This window comes from Triplophysa rosa, linkage group LG17 (assembly GCF_024868665.1).
Source record: "Triplophysa rosa linkage group LG17, Trosa_1v2, whole genome shotgun sequence".
In the NCBI taxonomy this organism is placed as follows: Eukaryota; Metazoa; Chordata; class Actinopteri; order Cypriniformes; family Nemacheilidae; genus Triplophysa; species Triplophysa rosa.
The window spans coordinates 3380573-3406593 of NC_079906.1; the positions used below are offsets into that span (position 1 = coordinate 3380573).

Consider the following 26021-nt stretch of genomic DNA (forward strand, 5'->3'; position numbering starts at 1 on the left):
ATTCCAAAGCAAAAGCTGTCCATCATAAATGGGATTTGGATGTAAACATCACACTGCTTGTGCTGTAAAAGCTGTTTTGTGCTGTAGCTGTTTTTTACTTTTTAAAACTTCTACAGACAGTTTAATTGAACCCACACGCCTGGCCCGAAGTAGCTTCAGGTCTGTATTTTTGGTTATGGATGTGGCTTAGCGGCTACTACTATAACAATATTTAATTTATATTAATATTTTATTGTATATTCATTGTATTACATAAAATTAAATTAAACTACTCAACAGTTATTGATTCTTAGCGGAAGTCTACCGGAAGTTTGGGCCACATGGCATTTGTATGTTATTGCCGCTGAAACCATCTATAGGGCTTTTTCACACCCTTACAGAAAAGACACATGAATTTCAAATTTTTTTCACACGTGTACAACATGAGTTTTACATGAGCAATAACACTTGTGAAATGCCTGTTTTTGGAACATTTTTGTGTGAATCCCATTTGAACACATGTAAAAACCATGGGATGACATGTGCGGCATGTGATGACATACATCTCCACATGTGATCCCATGGGTTTCACATGGGAATTCACATGGGATTCACACAAAAATGTTACAAAAACACACATTTCACATGTGATCGTGCCTGTTTATTGCATGTGCATTTCATGCGTCTTTAAAGGCAGCTTTCCATTGTTGCAAAGCAGCTTTACAGTAAATTCATATTAGTACAGTAGAGCAAAATACCAAATTTGTGGAATACATGGAATTTCTATTGATAAAAATACCATAGAATTACCACAAAATTTACTTAAATGTACAACAGCTTTATTAAGTTGGAAAAATAATGTCAGCAGTCTCCAAGCTGCGGCGATGAAATTTTCCTCAATGAAAAAGATAAAAAAACCTCCTTAGTCTTTAAAGTTAGGACCAGCCAACATCTGGATAAAGATATAAACCACCACCATGCTGAATTTGAAAGTACAGTCCACAACGGGATAGTTCATACAAAAAGTAAAAATTCATATAACAAAACTAAATTACTTTTTGTCGACAGCAGAACACAATAACATTTGAAGAACGTTAGTTGGTACTTTATATGTATTATAATTACACTTGTTAATTTGTATGAAATTTGTATATTTAATACATGTGGATATTCCCTGCCTTGTTTATCATGTTTATACTATTGTCTACGGTCTTGTTTTTGTCATTCTCTCATCTTTATTGCTGCTAATGCACCTCAATCACCCTTGCAGGACCAATAAATCTGTCTAACCATATAACAACCTCAGTCCCCACATTTAAAAAATATATACATTTTGTTTCCAACAAGAAAGAGTCACCTACAGGTTTGGAATGACATGAGGATGAATACAAGACGACAGAATTTTGTTTTTGAGTGAACTATCCCTTTAACTTACAATTCTTTGATCTCTGTTTGGAAATACAAAAAGAGAATGTCATGTGTCTTTATTAAAATTCTCATTTACACATTGATTTACATATTATACAGTTCATGAATATATAAAATTGACATTACCATTTCACTATATCCTGGAGTGGCCTTATGTTTCCTGGTTTTCATTATACTATGTTATAGCAATACCATAGAAACATTGTGGAATATTCTCCTGCTTAACTTGTTACTTATACAGCCACGACAATGCATATTCAAATACAGTAACACAATAACATTGCATTTGCATTTCAATAAGTTTCATATTGTTAAACCTTTAGCAAGTGCAAATAACACAGTCCTTTCAAAACTAGTCAAGCAAGATGCAACTGCTCACTAGTTAAAGTAACTGGTTTCAGGTTTGGTAATAACTATTTTAAAATGTAATGGTTCAGTAGACGTAGGGGGGTGAAATCAACTATGAGAACACTCTGTAATTGTAAAAAAGAGAATCTATTTTTTAAAGATAATCTTTCACATAAAAGAGAACTATGTTTGGAATCACCATAGAGTATACTGCTGGGCACAGAATATCAGGATGACCAACCATAGTTGTCAAAAGGTGCAATATACAACAAAGCACACTGTGTGGAATATTGTATCCCACACTGCAACTGATCTTCTATTGTGCTGAAGGAACCGGAAAAAAATATCAGCTGTTAACTCGTTTCTTAATCATTATTTTACATTATTACGGCATTTTTAGACAAAACTGGATAAGACATTACCTTTAAAGAAAATGACATTTTTACATAAAATGAAACCAAAGTAGGGTAAGAAATGTTCCTCGGTTCAAATAATAATAATAATATTGTAATAGTAATGTGACAACAAGCACCCTTTTGAAACTACGTACTGGATCATATTTAGTCGCATCAAAAAAACAAATACTGGTATGCAAATGCACAAACTGTAAGATAACTTTTATTTTTACCATACAAAATGTGATTCATAAACTTTAATGACCTTTGTTTAAGACTAAGCAGCTTCATGGTTCAGAGGAGTTCATAAAATGGTGTTGATAGACTCCAGAATGTGCTATAAATCCACAGCACGTCCCTTTAAACGTTGATTTTACAGTTTTAATCCTTTTTTCTTTCAGTCTCAGGATAGTAAGCAGTTGTCTTTTTCTTTCGTACTGAGACTCTGCGTTCTCTTCCTCCTAAAACTTCCTGTCCTGCTTTTCTTTGCTTCCTCTCTTTGTCCATCGCTCTCTTTTTGTCCACCTGTCAGCTGCGGCGGCAGAGGAATACGCTCGCCCATAAAAAAGCCTTCCTCCTCGGAATCTGTGGATGAGGAGCAGGTTGAGCACGACTCTTCGTGTTTGTAGCGGGTGGAGTGCAGGGTCAGGCTGCCATGTCTTTCATCCAGGACGCTGTTGGACCGGTGTCTGCTGTCTCCTTCCCTGGATTCCAGGATGTCCAGCCGAGGTCTGTCACTTTGCGAGCCTCGAAAACGCTTTGCATGCTTCTCAGTGCCAACGTGGCCACCATGTCCTCGTCGGAGGCTGCGATGGTAGGACCCATCTGAAACAGACATGAGATTGATAATATTAATGTGCTTTTCCTTCGAATAAAAATGAAGAGTTGGCCTTACGCAATCATGATAAACTTCTTGAATTTCCAGTTTTTGCTTTTTGGTTTCAGTCTGCCCTCAAGTACACTGAACCTTTCTGTTCAGTGTACTTGAACGGAATACTACTACGATATGGAAAAGACGACAATCACAACTTCCGTTTCTGGTGACTTTAAAGTGAGGATAGTGACGATCCAACAAATTATACATATTATATGGTTCATTTAAATGTGCCACACATCATGTTGAGTCAGGAATTGCTATTTTGACTGTTAACTGTCAAAATTCTGTTAATCCTCCATAGGGAATTTATTGTCAAATTACCAGCAGAGAAATTCCTCCATTGCTAAATTTATGGTATATGTATGTGATCGTGAGATGCTTGTCACTCTAAAAAGTTTAATGGATAGACGCATTTCAGGGCCGTAGCCAGCCTTGTGGAAGGGGTGGTTCTTTTACTCATTTTGTCGTTCCCCCCCACATTTATTATTTAATTTTGAGGTCTCCATACAAATGGTAAAATGTGTAATCGGAGGACCATTACGAATCCAGCTGCTCATTACAAATACTCAGAAGAACTCCTTGTTCTAAGCTTTATTAAGGGTCCATTTGGTAAGTTTTACTTTTATGTGTTAATTAATACATTAACTAACAAACATGCCTGGGCAGTTTTAACACATGAATCCTCATGACTCCAGTATTAGCTAAGGTTAGCCCTTTCATGGCCGTAGCTAGGGTTTGAAAATTAGTGAGGTCTGTGGTGGGATGCGAATAATTATACCTAATATTACCAATAAATGCTATAAATCATTCAACTTTAATAAATATAATGAATGATAAACTTATACCAGGGCTTGATGCTGTAGCTAGGGGTTTCCAAAATGACTAACGGCTCCTACTCTCCCCGCTCCGGGTCTCGAACCAGCATTTGTCCGGAATGGGAGACGAGCGCTCTAGCGTCTGTCGCTAAAGCAATCCTTGAAGTTGGACTTTGGTTTACTTGCACAGCTCTCGCTGGTCTCTGTTACACTAGCCACTCAGCATTTTCACTGTCAACAATTTTGTTTTTGGCCAATTATTTTATATGACTAAAGATGACAATGGCATGCTTGTGAGATCATGCATCGAAAAACATGCCAAAAATAAAAACGAAAATGTTCCTGTGTGCTGTTGAAAAATAAATGCCTGTACGATATGATATGTGAAAATGTAGAAGAGTTAGTTTGGCGAAAGGTGGATTCGAACTTGGTTGATAGCGTCAAAACTACTATTACTTGTCACACGTCTTGCGCCACTGAAGCTACTGACAAAGTACTGTCGTTTTTGCACTCACATTTTTTGTGCTTCCGACGCTCATGGTCCTAATTAGTTGTTATTTAAAAGGACACATTTTCAATACAAAAATATACAAAAATACTGACTTAAATTCTAGACCTTTGACCGTGATGGGTGGGTCGTTCAAACCACCCGAACCCCCTGGCTATGGGCCTGATTTAGTGGTACCTCATGAGCAAGCTAGTATAATCATTGTTAAAGCCTGTCATTTCATTCTTAAGAAAAACATTAAAATGCTCGTAAGAAAACATTTGAGAAACAATAACACATAGTGTTGTCTTCCTCTAGAGGGCGTATGGGCTTAGAAAATTGAGTCCACCATGGGCAGCATTCAAATATACAGACTGTTTTGTTTAATTTGAGACATTTGTAAACAAAATTACATTTGTTTAAATTATAAATATGGCATAAAAAATATATTTTTTAAAGAAATTGTTTGAAGTGATCATTATGTTTTTTTGTTTAATTATTTATTTTTCTTTTTAGTTTAACTGGATTAACCGACTGCCTTCCCCTCTGCCATAGCATTTAAATGTCATATGCAGGCATTCATGAATGAAATGTTATAAAACACACAAGAACAAACAGCATCTGGAATTACTGACATCAAATGGTAAGTAGTGATACTTTCAAAATATTTTTGTGCCATTTAATCTCTAACAGCACCAGTCCCTATCATTTTCAACTGTAAAGAAAAATCTCCCATCTGACAAGTAAATGATAATGATACTTTTTTATTTCTAAAAAATGCTATTAAATACATCATTGCTTTGGAAAGCAACGTTATCTTACCCAGCAGGTCTATCTGTGATGGTACTCCAGTGCAAAACCTCAACCTGTGTCCCAAACTTCCCACGGCTTCTTCTCCATCGTCCTCCTGCTCCTCTTCTTCATTTCTGTTTACCTCAACGGTTTCCTCTTCCTCCCAATCGTCCTCTTCCACTGAATAACTGCAGCTGATTGGCTCTCTGAAGCTGACCCTGGCTGTGCCGTTGCGAACAGGTGCAACAGGAGTCTCTTCAGGTTCTGTAACAGTGGGTGGGGAATCTGAAGGGGGCGGCAAATCAGATGGGTCAAAACACACAGGGGGTGGAGGTGGCGGAAAGGAGTCCGAGTCAATGAAATCGTCGAATGCATCTGATGGCTGGGGTTCAGAGGAGATTCCTTGGGATGGAGAAAGCAAAGAAACATTTAGTCTCCCAGAATATGTAAAGTAACTGTAGCACGGTAAAATCTCTGTAACACACGGCCCCTGTCTGCATACATTATTTTAAAGCATACCTGTGTAACTTTCAACAGCATTCCCACAATCCTTTGCTGTGGAAGTTCCTCTGGACGTGCAGCTGGGTGGGAAAGGGCCAAATTCTGCATAGCCATTCAGCTCTACTGTGAACTCCAGACCGCTGTATGGACTGTCCGTCCTGTTTGATTGGTCCTTGCACAGAGATTCTGTCCTGTCATTGGCTGCCGGAAGGAGCTGAGAGGGCAGGTGGGAGTTCTGCGTGTGCGCTTGTTCATATTGTGGAGGTTCAGAAGGGAATGAGGTGCAAACGCCTACAAAATTACAAAAGACATGTAATCATTATGCATAAATCTATGAGAAAAAAAACATTGAAAAACAAACATTTTCTTTTTTGCTTTGAGGATGTTTTCAGTTTCACCACAAGATTAAAAAACTGTGTTAATGTCCTACCTACTGCCAAAATGTATACTTTTAATTATTCTTTATCATTTTTAAACTGGATAACTTTTTATCCATACAGTAATAGTTTTAAAAATGTATGTTTTCTTCATCTTAAAATAAACCGAAAGTATTTATGACTTCTTTTAATGTTGTGTGTTTTATGGACATGTGTAGTAAAAACGTCAACGTTTTAAAAAATGGGTTTAATAACACCTGTACCTTTGTTCTCCAGTGGAAGATGACTACACCCATTCACTGTTGTTGTGCTAGAGGTTACTAGTGCATTCTTCTGCATACTGCCTTTAGACCTGATGGCATTGGGACTGCTGCTTCCCCCTTGTGGCCGCTGCGCAGAACTACGTTGCTTATTTTGAGTGAGTTTATATGAGGCCGATTTGCTCTGCAGGGCTGAATCACAAGAGTCTGAGTTATCAGGATCGTCCCCCAATGAGCAGGAGCGAGAGCAGAAAATGAGCCCTCCCCGAGGTAAGAAGGGTCTGCCCAGCAGGGGGAGTCGACAGCTGGCACAGCAGAAACATGCTTCAGTGGCGTGCCAGTGCTGGCCCTCATACGTCATCTGCCCCTGGTCTATACCTACAGACAAACCGAGACAAAGAGAGAGAGAGAAATGCAAACAGTGCAGCATTCTATCAAACCTATTAATCATCAAGAAACATGAAGACTGCCACAGCATGACCTAAACCATAATTCTCATGGAATTTATCATTCTTTGTCACAGTTGTCTTTTTTGCAGGCTTTTCCTATTTTTGGCCACACTTTTGCATTTTCACTATGTTGTGTCCTTAGCTTCATTTACAAATGTGATTCTATATATCCTGGAGTTTAGGGAAAGCGTTGTTTTGACTGTACTCACCAATATGGTCCCCGCAGGTGTCGCAGTACTCGGCGTACAGCGACTCATAGCAACAGCAACAGTATGGTCGACTCTCTCTCATGATGTAACGTTGACCACCGAGCGCTGCTTCACACTCGAAACAGCAGAAATGCTTCATGTGCCAGTGCCGGCCCTCAGCCTCCGTACACTCATCGGCAAAGATGATCTGACCACCAGAAGAGGACAATAGAGTTTAATCAGGGCTCGACATTAACGCTTGTCCGGGACAAGTGAATGGTTTTGTATGGGTAAGTGAGAGAGAATTTTACTTGCCCGACCGGACAAGTAACTTGAAAAAAGAGAACAGTGCGACATATATGTAGAATAATAAGTATATGTGCATTAGACAGAGCTGCGTGTTTGTCGTAGTTGTGCTTGTTTGTGTGTAACAATAATCAATGCGCACCGCACTGAGTCCACGCAGACGCGGAATCCTGTTATTTAATGTCATCTGGCTGTTCTGCATGTCTGAGTGAATTATGTGCACAGTTTAACATACAACACGAGTGATGGTCGAGTATATATCTGCGTCTGCACTGTATGAGGATATGAACACGTGAACTTCATCTCCAGAGTTGCTTTGAGAGTTTATTTTACGAGCGTTTTACTGTTTGAGTGAAGCTATCTGCAAACAAGCGTCTTCCCAAAGACCCGTCAAAATAAAAGTCCCGTTAAATTGAACACTCAGACAAAAAAATACTGTGGTGTACTATAGAAAATTGAAGTGCCCTTGTAGTAAATTGATAAACACTGTATACTATGTTAAAGTTCAAAAACAATATAGTGGGAATTTTACTGCAGTTTACTATAGTAAATACTATAGTAACCTACAGTAATTTATGTGGACAAATATACCACTATTGTATAGTAAAAAAGGAAAAACACAGAACTTAGAAATATTAAAACAAATTTAGGTAATCTAAAAATGATATGGCCCTAATTTATCCGTCTGAATGTAACATTAATGTCTTTTGTCAGTTATCTGCCTATTCATGTTGAACTACACTTGCACATTTCTGCCTGTGCTACCAAACTTTAAACCTCTCTAACACCAGTGCTATGTGCAAAAAAGTTAACCTACAGCCTTAACACTAATAATAATTACTGCTTGCCTTTGGTTTATAGCAGTGACGGAGAGTAGGCCTATAACCAAATTAAGGCGGCCAAAGCGGACACTAGTTAAAATGCTTAGAAGCAAACTTGACCAATCTAAATCCGAAACAATTATATTGATTATATTATATTATAATTCAAATGAAATATCATTTTTTTTATCTTTGGATAAGTAATTTTTGTACTCGGACAAGTGAATGTCAAATTTACTTGTCCGAAGGACAACCACATGACAATGCTTAATGTCAAGCCCTGGTTTAATGTGTGTGTGATGTGATAGTCTTTGTTTTTATCAAAAATGTTTAGTCATAAGGTGTCACGTGCAGTCAACATGCATATCACAGATACAGCCGCGGAAAAAAATAAGAGACCGTTTCAAACTTATTTTCAGTTTTTTTATTTACTATTTATGGGTATGTGTTTAGAAATGAAAATGATCATATTTCTCCCCAATTTCAAATAAAAATATTGTTTTATTAGCATTTATTTGCAGAAAATGAAAACGGGAGAAACAGGTCAAAATAACAGAAAAGATGCACTGTATTTTTATAGACCTCAAATACTGCAAAGAGAACAAGTTCACATTCGCTGTTAAGCAATACAGTAAACAGTAATATTTGTAGATGCATTTAGGAAAAGCTCAAAAATGATTATTTTATGTGATAACTTCGATTGTTATCACAGTTTTGCTGCCTGTCTTTCACATTGCTGTTGGATGACTTTGTCACTCTTGAGGTTTGATTTTGTTGAAATTCAACAAACACTGGACTGGAATGGCCACAATACATCTAGAAATGCTGCTTAAATGAAAATTTGTAATGGTCTCTTAATTTTTTCCGCGACTGTATATAAATAAAAAGTTATAAATCATGCTGTATGTTGAGATGGAGAATAAATGATGTGAGAACCCTAGACCCATAAAAGAAAACCATAAATGAGATGCTAATGGAAAGTAGACCGGGAACATTTACATTTGATACTTATCGTTTTTATGTGGGTAGCTTCCAATTTTTTTCACATTTTAAATTATTTGAAACAAATTTGTTTTTGAGTATAAATTATGGAAAGTGTCGGTTCTATTTTCAGTTTTCATTCAAATAATTCCGTTTACTGAAATCAAATAAAATTTTGGCCCAAATATTATTTGAAAAACGAGAAATGTTGCCTCAGGAAACTGAAATAAGTTAAAGCTGAAGCACTGAAATCATTATAAACTAAACTAAAAACAAACTAATAAATTCAACTTGTACAACAAAGAAATAAACAACACAATGACAAAATTGCAACAAAAAAAAAACCTAAAGGTAATATAAAAACTAAAATATAAAAAAGGTCATTCAAAATATCCATAAAACTGATACTGAACTGGTAATGAAGTGAAGGAAGAGAGAACACACCTCATCACAGGCCTGACAGCGTGGTTTGATGTGCTCAGCATGGTGCCGGCCGCAATAAATGTGCCCGTCCTGATAAAAATAAATGAGATCTACCAGTAACTCATTACAGGAAGCACACTGGAAGCATTGAGGGTGCCAGCAGGTGCCGTGACCCGCACGTGATGCAAACACTGCTATGTCCCCACCACAGATCTGCCTTCCACACTAGGACCAAAGAGAGAAAGGGATAAAACATTTCTAGGTCTAAAATCGGACTAGATGAGTCACCTCCACCAAGGACTAAAATGTTCATACAGTACATTTAATTTTTTTTGCCAGAGGGGAACTGGAATCCCCTGGTTGGGCCTGAGGTTTTTTTTCTCGATTAGAGTTTTTGGTTCCTCGCCACCGTTTGCATACCGTTTTTGTACTATTTGCCTGGCCAGGGGGGCTGCTTTAGAATTTTAAAGTTTTACTTAATTAATATTGCATATAGGAATTTATAGTCTGTTATTTTGACCTGTGCTTCTCTCTCCTTTATCTTAAATGTGTGTGTGTGCGTGCGTGCGTGTGTGTGTGTATGTCTGTGTGTTAGTACGTGTGCATATTGTGTGTGTGGAGTGTTTTGTATGTGGGTATGTCTGTCTTCTGTGTTTTCAACCTTTTCTTGTTTTTGCAGGTACAACTTTAATTGTTTTGCTTATATTCAATATGTCTTATGTACAGCTGCTTTGTAACAATGAAAATTGTAAAAAGCGCTATATAAATAAAGTTGAGTTGAGTTGAGTTGAATACATTAAAAGAATGTATATAAGAAAGATGACATAGGAAAGACTGAACCATTATTCACACAAATCAACACAAGAAACAAACTGCCTCTCCACAACACAACCACACCCTCTTGGCCACATTTCAGCTAAAGTGAAATATGGATGTTGAAACATGGTAAAAATACACTTGGAATATTGCAGGGGGTGCATGGAAAGTATGTGGTTTTATCTATTACATATGATATCTGGCATGGTGCTGGTCTGGCTTGGGTCTGAACATATAGTATATCAAAAGGTTTCCTGGAACCACATGCCAGACAAGAGCCTCTTCAGCACAAGTACAGCACTTTACTCCATACTTGAGCTGAAGAATGTAAGTAGTCTGATGTAAAATGATGTTATGATTTTACCTGTTGGCAGATGGCTCCAGTCATGGTGACCGGGAAAAGTCGCACGATGCCACGTCCAAGATTCTCTCTCTTCCTCTGCTGGCTGAATAATCTCAGTTCCTTCTTCTCTTCTTCATCCAGAGAATTACAGTACTGAGGCTACACTCACACACACACACAATGACCATACAGTTATAACTCACAGAACACAAACTGACAAAATTAGGTTACAGACATAATTATGTATTACAGACATCCTCATTTATTTGTATTTGTGTCATTATGGATTTCTTATAAACATGTTCAAGTCGAGGTCTATTTAATATGGAGCAATTTTTGGCTCATTCATTATTCACGCATAAAACACGTTCAGGTAGCACAATTCACATGTGTAAAATAAAATTATTTTCTGATAAAATACGTTTCACAAACGCTTGAGACAAAAATGAGACTAAAATCGCTCCATAATTTAACCCCAAAATTAAACGAATGAAATTAGAAATCACAGTTATATACAGAAAATGAAGTGTGTTTTGAGACCAGTCATATTTAATTAATATTTAATTTTAATATTTAAAATGAATTTAATCTCTCAAATATTCTAATTATTGTAACATTTCTGGACATTTTACATTTGATTTTTAGTAGTTCTCATTTTTCTAACTCGTAATTGTTATTAGAATCTCATTGCTGTAATACAGTAATTGTTTTCTTGTATTACAATAAAACTATATTTCTAAACATTATTATTCAACGACAAAACTGCATAAATTACTTAATTTACAGTTTTTCTCGATTGCTAACACACAATTCATGAAACAACTCACCATTTTCTGACAACCATAAACACATTCTCAGAACAATACACCAACTTGTACAAACCCCACACACAAACAGCCTCAATTTGCAAAGGTTTAACCATGTTCTCATTCAGAAAACACAAACACACAATATAATGAACTGAAGTGTCAATATGTAAACTCAAATAGCACACATTTGTCCATCAGTAAACATTCAGTTGCAAAACTGATGACACACCAATCAGAATCTCAGGATAATATCAATAGGAGCACAGGTAATTGTGCATCCTAGAATCATCTACTTATACTACTTACTGTAAACATACAGTATAATTACAGTACACACTTTATATGAGAGAAAGTTCACTCTTCTGTATCCAGTAAACTGTAGCACGTGTACACCCTTTTTACCTGTTCTGAATTTTTGCAGAAAATACGGAATACTTTTACAAAATTGGGCCAAAGGTGCAGAGGATGCCATATTTTTTACATTGCCTCCTATTGACAAATCGCCTCACTGTTTTGTTTCCTTTATCTTCTCTGTAAGTCGCTTTGGATAAAAGCATCTGCTAAATGCCTGAATGTAAATGTTATTTGTGCAGATGTGTACTGAATTGTGTTGCATGACCAGTTTATATTGTTCTTTGGTTTTTGAACTTTTCTTGTCTTGTAAGATCATCTTCATCTACTTTCCAATAGTGTAATGTTTTATTTTTATTTTTTCCTAAAGCTCATTCTTGTACTTTGCTCTATGTGCACTCTTTTATGTTGTATATACTAATAAACACTAAGCTGTCAAATTATTCTTGAATCCCACTAAGAGTTTTAGTAACAGTGTTTTGAATTGATCTCACCAGTGTCTAAGACTATGTTGTAGTGTGGGTGATTTTGAGGGCTTGTGTGTCATGTCTGCAGGAAAAGTTTGGTTTTTCAGCCAGTTTGAATGGTTTTGAGAAGAGAGCTTCATTTTGACCTGAAAATAGGATGTTTGGGGAATTGGGTGAGATGTTATGGATTTGTGTTTACTGTTTAGAGAATACGAGGCATAATTTCAAGAAATGTGTTTACGCAATCGAGAAAAACTGTAATAGCATTATTAATATCCAACCTTTTCTGCAACAGGCAGTTCTATTCTTGGCAGTAAATGGTATAAAGGACTAATAGGTATATTTTAGGACTAATAAACGTCACTGAAAGTTTAGGATTATTGCTAACAGAGAGTATTTTTCATTTTAAAATGTTTTCAAGAGCTTTACCTCACTGTCATGGGCTGGGAGCTGATGTAAGAGTTGTTTAATGCGATTTCGTTCACCAACACTGTTTACATATGGCACCTTATCATCTGGAATACAGCTGAAGTATTGGTAAACCTGTAGATACAAACATGATTCAACAAAGACATTTATACGTATGGGAAAACATACAGTAGGCCTATAGGAAAAAAAGATAAAATTTGTAGCAGTTCAATGATTTTGGGGTGATAACCATGTTTTTTGTATTAGGCATAAGCATTTTTAGATCCCCAGAGAGCTCTTTGCCATGAGGTGCCATGTCGAACTTCCAGTGACCAGTATGAGAGAGTGAGAAGATAACACCAAATTTAACACAACTGCTCCCCATTCACACCTGAGACCTTGTAACACTAACGAATCACATGACACCGGGGAGGGAAAATGGCTACTTGGGCCCAATTTGGACATTTTCACTTAGGGGTGTACTCACTTTTGTTGCCAGCGGTTTAGACATTTATGGCTGTGTGTAGAGTTATTTTGAGGGGACAGCAAATTAACACTGTCATACAAGATGTACACTCACTACTTTATATTGTAGCAAAGTGTCATTTCTTCAGCGTTGTCACATGAAAAGATATAATAGAATATTTACAAAAATGTGAGGGTGTACTCACTTCTGTGAGATACTGTAATATGTTAATGTAGGGCTGTGCGATATTAAAGTAAATGCGATTTGCGATAGTATATTTCTTTTTCTAAAATCAATATAAATTGTTTTAAAATATATTGAAAAAATTATATAATCTTGGGGCTGCACAATATTAAAGAAAAATGTGATATACACTAATTTGCTAAATGTGCAATAATGGTTCAAGTTTGTAAAATATATATTTTAAAACTGAAAATTATATAACCAACATACATATTTTATATTATTTTTGATTACTGATCATCTTCCACAAAAGTCTCTCTGCCATCTGCATCAACCTAAAACTAATAGATTATAGACCACTTCACAAGATGTAAACACTGGTCCAGAAGCACTTCCGGTTTCAGTTTTATTTTTTTAAAATCTCACATATATAATTGAAACTTTAAGATATTCGTTTTACATTTTGATACAGTTAAAAATTTTCTGTTAGTTGCATTTTGTTCAACCATTGTGTAGAGTTAAAAAACTGAAACAGGAAGTTATTTTAGATCATCTTTGGATCAGCGTTGTTTACGTCATCCAAAGTAGTCTATATATAATTTTTTTAAATAATTCAGTTATTGCTAAATATTGCGATATGCACATTTGCAATATTTCGATCATTTCGATATATTGCGCAGCCCTAGGTTAATGCATTGTTCCAGCCCTAATAAATACATCAGGCTGAGGGCTTTCTCTCAGTTTATAAAATGTAAAAGTTGTAAAGCCTAATTGAAAAAAACAACACCTTGATTCAATCTGATGGCTTGATTTATCGACGCATTTATACACAAAAGATGATCTGAGTATGAGAAGTTGTGAGTTGATGTGGTACTCATACAGTACACTTTCTGTCTCCAGAAAACTCACCTGTTCAGGCTTGAGACCAGGCGGCACCCAGGCGTATTCTTCAGAAGCACATCCCGAGTCGTCGTCGGATATGGAGTGCCTTTGGAAGTCTGACACTAGCTTCATCATCATCTTTTCGAGCTGGCCGGGCACCGAGCGCACCACATGCTCTTCCCGTACACACTTACAGTGCACACAGATCTTCCTGTGGAAACAGATCAGCGGGGAGGTGTTGAGAGGACAAGGCAAAACTGACTTTGGGATTAGGATGTGGATAATACAAACTCTGGAAAATGGACATTTAATCTGTCCTGAATAGAAAAAGCATACTTTCGTGTAAAAAGGGAGCAGTTGAAAGTGATTAAACCCAACTTTATATACCTGACAAAAAAAGAACTACCTGTTTTAACCAAATATGCATTTCATTCGCTCGTGTGTGGTGAACGTCTCCTCTTGAAATATTTTTTTTTGTGTGTGTGTAGTGTTTTAATTCCAAGTATTCTAAAGCCATATGATAGATCTGTGTGAGGAACATTCTAAAAAATCAGCACTGTTTATCTAAGATACAGTACATTCAAATGGATTGCTCGATTGTAAATTGCTTTGGATAAAAGCGGCTGGCAAATGCAAAAAAATTAGGAGAGAATTTAATCCGTCTGGATTAACTATTCTTTGAAATGTTGTTCAACACAATGATTTTTGCCATCTGGAGCGGAAGACACGATAAATCAAAAGCCAGACCCTGATTTAAAGATGAAGACTGGGATAAAACCAAGCCATTAAGCAATAAATGATGAAACTAAGTCAGTCTCCACTATGGGTTTTATTAGCTATTTACTGTCATTTTAAAGTTATTTCTTAGAGATTAAATTACATCTTTCTTTATACAGACTCATTACAGACAGCATTGGGGTGTCTGTTAAATGTAGATGTAGAATCTCAATATAGACAAGAGGTGTGAAGCCAAATTAGAGTACTGTAAACTGCGGAGTGATTTTGATCACGAGCACAACTCATGCAACCATATATTATGCCGGGTACACGCATAATTTTAGACCCTATTTTCAACTCAACTCAACTTTATTTATATAACGCTTTTTACAATTTTCATTGTTACAAAGCAGCTGTACATGAGACATATTGACTATAAGCAAAACAATTAAAGTTGTACCTGTAAAAACAAGAAAAAGGTGAAAACACAGAAGACAGACATACCCACATACAAAACACTCCACACACACAATATGCACACGTACTAACACACATAGACATAGACACACACACACAGACGCCCAGACACATGGACGCGCACGCACACACACACACACAGACAAGAACGCACACACACACACAGACAAGCACGCACACACATAGACGCACGCACGCACACACATAGACGCACGCACGCACAGTGAAAGCACACATTTAAGATAAAGGAGAGAGAAACACAGGTCAAATATTAAACAGACTATAAATTCCTATATGCAATATTAAGTAAAACTTAAAAATTCTAAAGCAGCCCCCTGGCCAGGCAAATAGTGCAAAACAGTATGCAAACGGTGGCGAGGAACCCAAAACTCCAATCGAGAAAAAAAACCTCAGGAGAACCCAGGCCCAACCAGGGGATTCCAGTTCCCCTCTGGCAAAAGCTGCTGCCTCTGCACAAGCTTGACAGTGCTTGCACAACAAGGCTTAATAAAAATAAATAAACTTACTAATAAGGTAAATTATAGTTTAAGATTATCATTAATAATCTAATAGCATTTGAAATTTTGTAATGAAGACGTGTCAAGTCGCCGCATCCTTCTTTATCCAGCTCTATCATCTCAGCTCTTGTCAGGTCGCCGCTTCCCATTCTCTGCTCTACCATCAGGTCTGGGCAGGCTTTCACTCACCAAGAAATTTGTGGAAAGACAAATCGTCAATGTGAAATATTTAGCATGCTTAATATCTTGACCTGTCTGTAACTCACAATACTGCAGTGTAAAATGTGTTTTGACTGCAAAGGACATCGCTGACAAGCGATGATGTTCAGGTGGAGTTCTCATGAATTTCCCTCTTCCACGTTATTTTTTATTTTAGCTGCAAATTAGCGCACAGACAACTTGGATCACAAATACAATGTATCTTAAAAGGTAATGACAGCAAAGGAGAATGCGAGTGTTCGTAATAAATTATGACTACAAAAGGTTCATTGTGAATGTGAATTTAAAAGGCATGTCAACCCACGCCATCACAATGTTTTTAGTTCACAGAATTATAAGTTTCATCGATGTATGTCGTATTGAGAAAAACTGCAGTAATACAATGTACTATAACACCATGTATTCTGTCTGTGCTTTCTTTATTGTTCATAATCTTCATAATTATATTCATAATTACTACAGTAACTATTGCCTAATGTATATGAATAACAAAATTGTAAAAAGCGCTATATAGGCCTAAATAAAACTTATTAGGTGTACATATATGTCTGTGTACTGTACTGTGCATATTATTTGTATTTATAAACACAAAAACATACACATACATGTATATATATTTAGGAAATATTTAGATGCATTTATTTATATTTACCAATAATCGAAATTCTATATAAACGTTTATTTATTTATTTTTAAACATATGCATGTACGTGTATGTGTTTATAAATACAAAATGAATATGCACAGTACACAGACATAGCGTATATTATGTATTACTTGATCAATCGTTTGACAGCCCTAAAATTTATATTTTCTCATTTCATTTTAGTGGCACTGGTTCTTGAAGGCACCCAATCTTTAAAATCTTTTTTTATTATTTAGAACGCTTAGGGCTATAGTGCACAAGTCATATGTGATTAGTTTCGAGCTTAAAAAGAAAAATCATCTTCCATTTACATTGTGTACTTACTGTAAAACAGAGAATTCTGCTTCCATTTCACCAATGAATTACATGAGGTTGAGCAAATGATGACAGATCGATCATTTATGAGTGAACTATTCTTTTATGTCTCAATTTCTGTGCACGCAGACCAGCCTGTTCGGTTTGCCACCTCACCCCAATTTAATTAACACGATCTCATCACTGCCATCAATGAAACACCATCTAATGTTTCACCCTCTGATGAAGACAAACCCAGCAGGTTAGTCCATGGCAACTACATACCTAAACAACAGTAACAGCAACATGCTTTAATCTCCCTCAAACAGTCAAACAAATACAAATAGAAAAGCAAAACTAAACTAAAATCACACCCAAAGTAATCCTAACATTACCTTATTTGAAAAGTGATTTGTATATTCAACAGAACCAAAGAATCTCAAATGATATCTGATATATGATGAATGATAAGTCAATACTTTTTCCTAGATTTAATTAAGATCACAAATAATAGAACATTGTCTATGAAATGTTTCCTATAAATGTGCCTGAATAATGTAATAGTAATCACAACGACAAGAAGGACAGTTCTGGTCCTGGATGCTGTCAATAATAATCCTCAAAAGATCAGAGTAAACAAGAACAACAATACGTACAGTACAGAAAATGGTTCCAGAATCAGCCAAAAAACAGCCAGGTGCACTCATCCTCCATCCCGACTTTAACACGACAAAACAAACATCTTACTCCGACTGAGCCCTGTTATACACTGATAAGTGACAGACAGACACTTGTCATAGTTTGAGAAGGCAGTCATTGGGCATGGCAGAGATGACATCACACCTCTGCTGTGATCAGCTCAGATCTCATTTTTCATTTCGTTTTATCTTCAAAAAAAAAAAAGAGGTCAAAATCCGGTCTTTACAACCACGTGAGGTGTGTGTAGAGGTGGGTGTGTAATCCCTTTTCTGCAGTTACGAGATGAGCTCTACTGTTCTCTTAAAGACTGACATTAGGAACGCCTTTAATAGCGTAGACAAGCATAATCAACAAACTATGTTTGTGTTTCTCTCTTTCATAACACCTCAGACTGGGTTACAGTGGCACAGGGACGACATGGGCACAGATGGATGACAAAAGCTGCTTTTCCCAGATTTTACTCTCTTCCAGCACCTATCCAACACTATTCCACCAATATGTTCTTCTCTGGATTATCTGCAATTTTACAATCTCACTCAAACTCTCATTTTTATTTTACATACAGGTAAGATACAGGACTACGTGTATTTGACAAATTTTATGTATTGTAAAGCATTATTTTTCTTTCTTTTTTAAAAGAGTTTAATGTACTGTGTAGTCCAAAGGCAAGACTTCCATAAAAACAGCAAAAAACAAGTTTAATTTAAGACTGCTTTTTGGTAGTTGACGAAAAAATTGTACTATGATGTGACATTGCAACATTTAGAAAACTGTTTTGTTTTATATTATTGACATTTATTTTCATCATATAAAATAGCATAAGAGAGATTTATCTTCATTGTTAGTTTTTTTTCTAGGGCAAATTTGCATATTAGGCTGTCAACTACCCTTTTAAATTGAAGAAACTATACCAACATTTATTACAACGTTAACATTGTCGGATTAATACTTTTAAGCGCATACTTAACACAAATCTTTCAGAGTAATAATGGACATTCAAACATCTCCATCTAAACTCCATAGAGTGTATATAAATGGGTCATGTTGTTCTTTTGTTTTCTGAACAGGACAAACAGAGATTACCTCACGTCTGAAAAGTACTGTGTGGAAACGTTGAGGCTCTGGGATAAACACCAGTCAACAGGTTCAGCCACGAGAACTCCTGACCCAAGATCAACACACAATCTGCTACCAACTCTGTCCTCAACACAATGTGATGATGTCACATTTTCTAAAAATCAATGTCTCTGGTCTGGGCAGAAATCTGTTCACAAACACACAAATCTTTCGAAATGCTGTCAAGTATACAATGACCTAACAATTCAATTACATTTGTATTTATATAAAGCATTTTTTTCACAATGCAATGCACACTTATTCAATTGCAGATCTATAGAAGAAAATTTAAGTTTCATTAAAGATTCAGAAAATGTATGCCTGAATATATTAGTCTTTAAGCACACAGTCAGTAAGCTCATCAAAGAGCTATATAAAGAGACGGTTTCAGCGGCTACAACATTATGTTGCACAAACGTAATTTCCGGTAGACCTCTGCAAAGAATCAATAACTGCTTAGTATTTTAATTTAATACAATTAATATACAATAAAATATTAATATAAATTAGTATTGAGATAAATTGAATATAAAATATGTTAGTATATTATAAGTTATATATATACTAAACACAGACCGGATGTTAACTTCAGGCCAGGCGTGTGCGTCTGATGATACTGTCTATATATATAGCAGCTGTCTATGTATATAAGGCAACTGCAGCAAGGAATGATCAACTTTATTATGTTTATTATCTGGCTAATAAAAAGCTTGCGTATTGCGTGAACATTCTTCAATATATTATTAAGTAAACTGAAAAGAGCTATCAGACAGAATAAAAAAACTATACAAACAAAAAAATCTAATGAAAATATTTTGGTTCTAAGAACATGTCAAAACTTGAATTAAAACATGTACACATCAGATACTAAAGCTGTTACACAAAACTATTATGGAATTACGATTAGTGCATGCCAAAATAAACACAGTGAGTTCCTAATGCACTCAATTATTAAATAATCACAAATCATTTATAGATACAGTGTTAAAGCTCCCTGTCTATAACTTGTTTTATTAAATTTTTATACAAGACGGCTTGTAATAAAGAAAAGATGGAAACATTCTTTAAACTACTCCAAAATAAGTTGGAAGAAAAAAGTATTAATAAAAGAAAAAGTCTCCATCCATTCAGGTAAAAATCCATCCATTAACCCATATGCCAAACTGTAGTATATACTATATAGTCAAGGGCACTTTTAATACATTATATCACCATTGTCATCAACTGTTATCACCATTGTGATTGTCAAATTTCCTGCGAGACACATTAACTAAATGGATATCCAAGATCACATTCTAGTAACTGGACATACCCCATTCCCCATACCCACTAAGAGTCTATTACCTTAGATAACAGTGCGGTCCATAATGCCGCAAAAGTCCATCTTCAAAACAAAAAAAGTTTTGTGATCTCCTGTGTAGATTTCTTCAAATCTAAGGCGGTTTAAAGCAAGCTGGCCATTCTTCAATGATCCTGTAGTGAAGGAGACGTCACACACCGCCTGTGTCGAGTCAAATGACGGTCGCTCTGTTTTTCTCTTGTTCTCTGCTTCACTTCATTCTAACCCCTTAGGCCACTCGGTTAACACTGCCCAAATAATACGTGGCTTCCTTCGCTACCCCTCCCCTCTGCTTTCTCTCTCACTAAGACCATGTTTCATTTCTTGTATTCATTACACAATACGTTATGTGATTTGAATAATGTATAGTGTGGGGTGCTTTTCTTTGGCCGCTTTCATCTTGTCAAATTCAATGAACCTAGTTTAAACTGAGGTCATTTAGAATTGTGACCTGAAAAAAAACTAACATACTGCTTATAGTTAACATTAGGGATTTGAACAAACCCAAAACCATAACGTAGCTGTGTAACTTATCCAACACTGTTTATGCTACTGGCATGAATGATATCTCAAATTACATGCTGTGTTACGCCTGTTTCACACGTACTCCGTGTGCAGTGCGTATGCGGTGCATATTTTTTTACGTGCCCATGTTAACGGATTAGATCATTCACACAGCATGCGGATGCGGTGCGGTCCGTCTGTTGCAGATACGGTGCGTCAGTGCAGCGATAGTTTACGTCTATTTTTGCTGTACAGCACAGACTGATTTAAAGCGATAGCACACGTATCATGCTCAAAATGAACACCATAATTTTACCATAAATGCATATAAATGAAGTTTACTTATGTTATTTGTTTAATTAAGCTATAAAAGCCTTTTTAATGATTAAAATGTTGTGCAGTACAAATATTCGACAGTATTTATATTGCGTGAGGAAGGTGCTTCTATGCAGACAAGCAGGTGGTCCAGAAAGTACAAGACGGCAGCGCGGTGGATGACACTCGGCTAATTATTGAGGTAGAGAAATACAAAGTGATTTATGAACCCCAGGACTGTTTTTATAAAGACCTGAATGCTAAAGAAAAGGCATGGGAGGCAGTTTCATCGGCCACTGGAAGGGATGGTAAGTTGTTTTGAAACTCTTTTAATAGGCTAGGCTAATATAACTTCACGTAAGCATCAATGTTTTGAACAGATAAAATATAATTTAAATAGTACCTTCTTTTCAGCTATTGTGTTTAGTCCTGAAAAGGTTTATATTTTATTTCTGTGTTTTCCTAAACTTAATTCAAAGTATGATATACCATGGAAGTTTATGGTGGATGCCATTATATATATCTATCAACCACTCGCACTAAACAGAAAACAGAAAATCACAATGATGAAAATAGCGTTTCATAAACCTTTTTATAAACTTACGTTCCCTTTCTGTCGGTCTCTCGACATCGGGAACCGACAGATGGGGTTCGTCCTTGAGAACCAATCGCTTCCGACTTCTCTAGAAAAGGCCAATGAAAATTGGCGAATGAAATTTGCATGCCGGACTCCGCCCCCGGATATCCGGGTATAAAAGGGAGACGGCGTGCCTCATTCATTCACCTTTTGTTCTTCGGAGCCTTCGCTCATGATCAACAGACTTCTCTACAAGACTGCCGGCTCTACGACGTGGTGCAGCGGACTGTCCCTTCCTGCAGCGACTTCCCCTGGGCGTCTCGGTGGTTCCAGAAGTGTTCGAGTTTTTTTCTCTAAAAGAGCAAATTTCTCCAGCGTGGCATGTCCCGCTGTTCTCGTGGGTGCAACACACTCATGTCTCCACGATGTCTGCTTCCAGTACGCTGGGGCAGATGTTGTGGATACGTCCTGCCCACACTGCGGGCGGCTGACGATTCAGACGTTGCGTCACGGGTGGCTGTGTTCTCACGGGACTCAGCCACCACCTTGTCTGCTTCCCGTTCCGTGACGGCGAGCAGCGAGGGTGATATGAGGATTACTGTGAGCGCTAATCCGTCAGCCACTGGCTCACAGACCATTCGCACCTCGCCTTGCTCGTCTGACCGTTCCCCATAAGACGGTTCGCCGTCTTATTCCTCAATCACATATCGGACACGGTACGTGATGATGAGAGGTCTGTTGCAGCATCAGAGGGTGATTTACTGGCATCAGACTCCGACGATTCCTTGAAGCTCCCTCCCTCGGGGGGTCGAGATCAGGAAGAAGCGGATGTCGAAATGTCAGCCATGCTTTCCCGGTCCGCCGGCATTGGGTTGCGGTGCACCGCACTGCCTCTCCCAACGCTCGCGGCTGGATACACGGTACATCGCCCTCAGTGCCGTGTTCCCCCGGAAGTGCATGAGGAACCTAGTACGACCTGGAACGCCCCCTTCGGTGCGTACACGTCAACTAGTTCCATCACCCTTTCTTCCCTCGATGGTGGGGCAGCTAGAGGATACGTCGATGTCCCCCTGGGGCTCGACCTAGACTCCCGTCCAAAGCACGTAGGCTTTTCGGCATCTGAGGTGTTGAGAGCTTACTCTGCTGCGGGCCAAGCTGTCCCCTCTCTCCATGCTATGGCCTTCCTGCAGGCCAATGCGCGGAGAGAGCTCCACGAGGGTAAGACCGACCCAGCGCTTATGCAGGAACTCCGCGGCTTCACCGACCTCGCTCTCGGGCGAACAAGGTGATCGCGCGGGCCCTGGGTCGGGCGATGTCCACACTTGTGGTCCAGGAGAGACACCTCTGGCTGAACCTTGCACAGGTGAGTAATACTGAGAAAGTCCGCTTTCTCGATGCACCCATCTCGCAAGGGGGGGCTGTTTGGTGATACTGTCGGGTTCGACAGTTAGGGAGCAGATAGAGGATATCACGTATGTCCTCCCCAGCCGCGACTCGACCGCCCTCTGGCCGCCGAGATCCCGTGCACCGTCTGCTTCCCAGCAGCCCTGGTCCTCTTCGAGACATCGAAGAGGAGACCACCACCCCATCAGCAGCCGCGGTGAAAGCCAATGCGGCCCTCATGGGAAGACCCCAGGGAGTTCGAGAATACCTTTCTAAAAGTTTTCTCCCTCTCTGGGCGTTTATCACAGCCGCTCTCACCCTCTACACGACGGTGTTCGGCAACTCGACGTTGCGTCACGGCGAGACCCAATGTCGAGGATAATCAGCAGCCTAAGCACTCTCAATCGACGGTGCTTTGTGCCACATATCGTCTGGGTATTATCACAGCCGCTCTCACCCTCTACACGATGGTGTTCGGCAACTCGACGTTGCGGCAAGACCCAATGTCAAGGATAATCATCAGCCCAAGCACTCTCATTCGATGGTGCGTTGTGCTACATCTTCGCCAGACAGGTAAAACTGCAGAGCCGATCTCCTCCCCGGGGGTCCCCCCCCACGGCGAGGGATCCGTACTGCCAGCCATCGAACCACCCCCGGGAGGTCGATGAAACAGAACGTACCCCTAGCCTCCCTGTCGGTCCCTGGGAGCCTGACAAGAGCTTCCCAAACCGTCACGGTGACTACGGGATACGGTCCGTCTCGGCTACGCGATCCAACTCCCCGGACGCCCACCCAAGTTTCGGGGCATCCTCTTAACATCCTCAAGGATGCCCCGTGCTTTGGGCCGAGGTCGCCACTCCTCTGGTGAGGAAGCGACCGTGCTCGTCCCTCTAGCCGAGATGTTCAACGGGTTTTACAGCCCGTACTTCATCGTCCCGAAAAGAGCGGGGGTCGCTAGATCTGCGTACCCTGAACAAGCACCTACTCAAGCTGCCGTTCAGGATGCTCACGCAGAAGCGCATCCTGGCATCTGTCAGATGTCAAGATGGATTCATGGCAATCGACCTGAAGGACGCTTACTCTCATGTCTCATTCTCCCTCGTCATCGCCCGTTCCTACGGTTCGCTTTCGAGGGTCAGGCATATTAGTACAGAGTCCTCCCCTTCGGTCTGTCCCTGTCCCCACGAGTCTTCACGAAGATCGTGGAAGCCGCCCTCACTCCCCTCAGGGAGAGAGGTGTGCGGGTACTAAACTATCTCGATGACTGGCTCATTGACACACTCGTGAGATCTGTTATGTACACACAGGGACCTAGTGCTTCAGCACCTAGATCGATTGGGACCACAGGTCAACCGAAAAGGAGCAAGCTCTCCTCTGTGCAGAGCATTCTCTTTTTTGGTATGGAACTCAACTCTGTCTCCATTACAGCGCGACTGCGCTCAGTCAGTGTTGAACTGCCTGGAATTTTTCAAGCAGTCAGCGGGAGGAGGCTCCTGGGTACATGGCATCCTCGACGGTGGTGATATCCCTCAGGTTGATGCACATGAGACCGCTCCAACACTGGCTACAGAGTCGAGTTCCCTGGAGAGCGTGGCACACCGGCAGCAGGCGGATGGTGATTACGCTTTTCTGCCGACGCACCCTAACCCCTTGATCTTCAATGACCTTTTATACGGACGGGGGTCCCTCTCGGGCAGGCGAGACGCGTCAGGGTCGACAGACGCCTCCCTGCAGGGTTGGGGTGCCGTGTGCAACGGGCACGCAGTGTCAGGGCGATGGACGGGCCCCCGCCTGCGCAGGCATTTCTATTGCCTAGAGTTGTTGGATGTGCTACCCGCACTGAAGGAATTACAACCTCTTGTGCAGAACAAGCACGTGCTGGTCTGGTCGGACTGCACAACTGCCGTAGCGTTTTTAACCGCCAGTGTGGCGTTCGCTTATGGCAGCTAACACGACTCTCCCGACGCCTCCTCCTGTGGAGTCCGCAGGGCCACACATATCCCAGGTGACCTGAACCAGACAGCCGATGTGCTCTCTCGTCAGTTGACGCCTCGTGGAGAGTGGCGACTCCACCCCCGCGTAGCCAGCTCATTGGGGACAGTCAGGGCGGGCTCAGGTAGACCCCTTCGCCTCCCTGGACACCACCCATTGCCGCTAAGGTACTCCCTGCCTCGGCACGGAGGCTCTAGCGCACAGCTGGCCGTGGTACAAGCGGAAGTACGTCTTCCCCCAGTGAGCCTCATTGCACAGACCCTGTGCAAGGTCAGGGAAGAGGAGCATCAAGTGTACTAGTTGCGCCATACTGGCCCAACCGGACTTGGTTCTTGGAGCTAATGCTCTTGACGACAGCTCCCCCCTGGTCGATTCCCCTGACGAAGGACCTGCTTTCCCAGGGGAAGGGCACGTTATGGCATCACGGGCTAGATCTCTGGAACCTCCATGTCTGGCCCCTGGACGGAACGAGGAGATCCTGAGTGGCCTAACCCCTGCGGCAGTTTAGACCACTACTCAGGCTAGGGCCCTGGCCACTAGGTGACGATACGCCTAGTGGTGCCTCTTCTCATCCTGGTGCTCTTCTCGAAGAAGACCCGCGGAGTTGCTTGATCAAGTGGATGCGGTCCTTCCAGAGACTCGAGAATAATCTCTCCCCTTCCACACTGAACGTGTATGTAGCCGCTGTTGCCTCTCATCACGACCCAGTTGCTGGTAGTCTCTAGGACAGCACAACCTGATCATTTGGTTCCTAGGGGCGCGGGAAGGCTACCACCTCACCGCTCCGTACCCTCTTACGACCTTGATGCGGTCCTGGAGCCCCTCGGAGATGCCGCTCTTTCTCACTTCACGATGAAGACGGCTCTCGGGAGGACGCTCAAGAGGGTAGCGGACCTACAAGCATTCTCCGTGTCCACAGATTGCCTAGAACTCGGGCCCGGTTATTCTCACGCTATCCTGAGACCCCGGCCCGGCTACGTGCCCAAAGTTCCCACCACTCCCCCGAGACACCAGGTGGTGAACTTACAGGCGCTCCCCACCGGGGAGGAAGACCCAACCCCATCCGTGTTGTG

The 26021-nt window shown here is 39.8% G+C and overlaps 1 protein-coding gene across 2 annotated transcripts in view; it reads right to left on the minus strand.

Moving 5' to 3' along the window:
* Positions 1-798: 798 nt before the first annotated feature.
* The window catches only part of prickle3 (prickle homolog 3), a 49665-nt gene continuing 24442 nt past the window's right edge, over positions 799-26021 (minus strand). The window contains exons 1-10 of one of the 2 annotated variants that reach the window (XM_057356429.1): positions 17680-17757; positions 14180-14363; positions 12643-12756; positions 10608-10745; positions 9449-9652; positions 6918-7104; positions 6263-6637; positions 5641-5913; positions 5152-5523; positions 800-2975 (exon numbers count right to left, since the gene is read on the minus strand). In XM_057356429.1, the coding sequence (XP_057212412.1) occupies positions 2554-2975; positions 5152-5523; positions 5641-5913; positions 6263-6637; positions 6918-7104; positions 9449-9652; positions 10608-10745; positions 12643-12756; positions 14180-14290 (2196 nt within the window). In that variant the 5' untranslated portion in view covers positions 14291-14363; positions 17680-17757 and the 3' untranslated portion in view covers positions 800-2553. Of the gene's footprint in view, positions 2976-5151; positions 5524-5640; positions 5914-6262; positions 6638-6917; positions 7105-9448; positions 9653-10607; positions 10746-12642; positions 12757-14179; positions 14364-17679; positions 17758-26021 lie in introns of those variants that run through there. The other variant, XM_057356428.1, reaches the window with a different exon arrangement.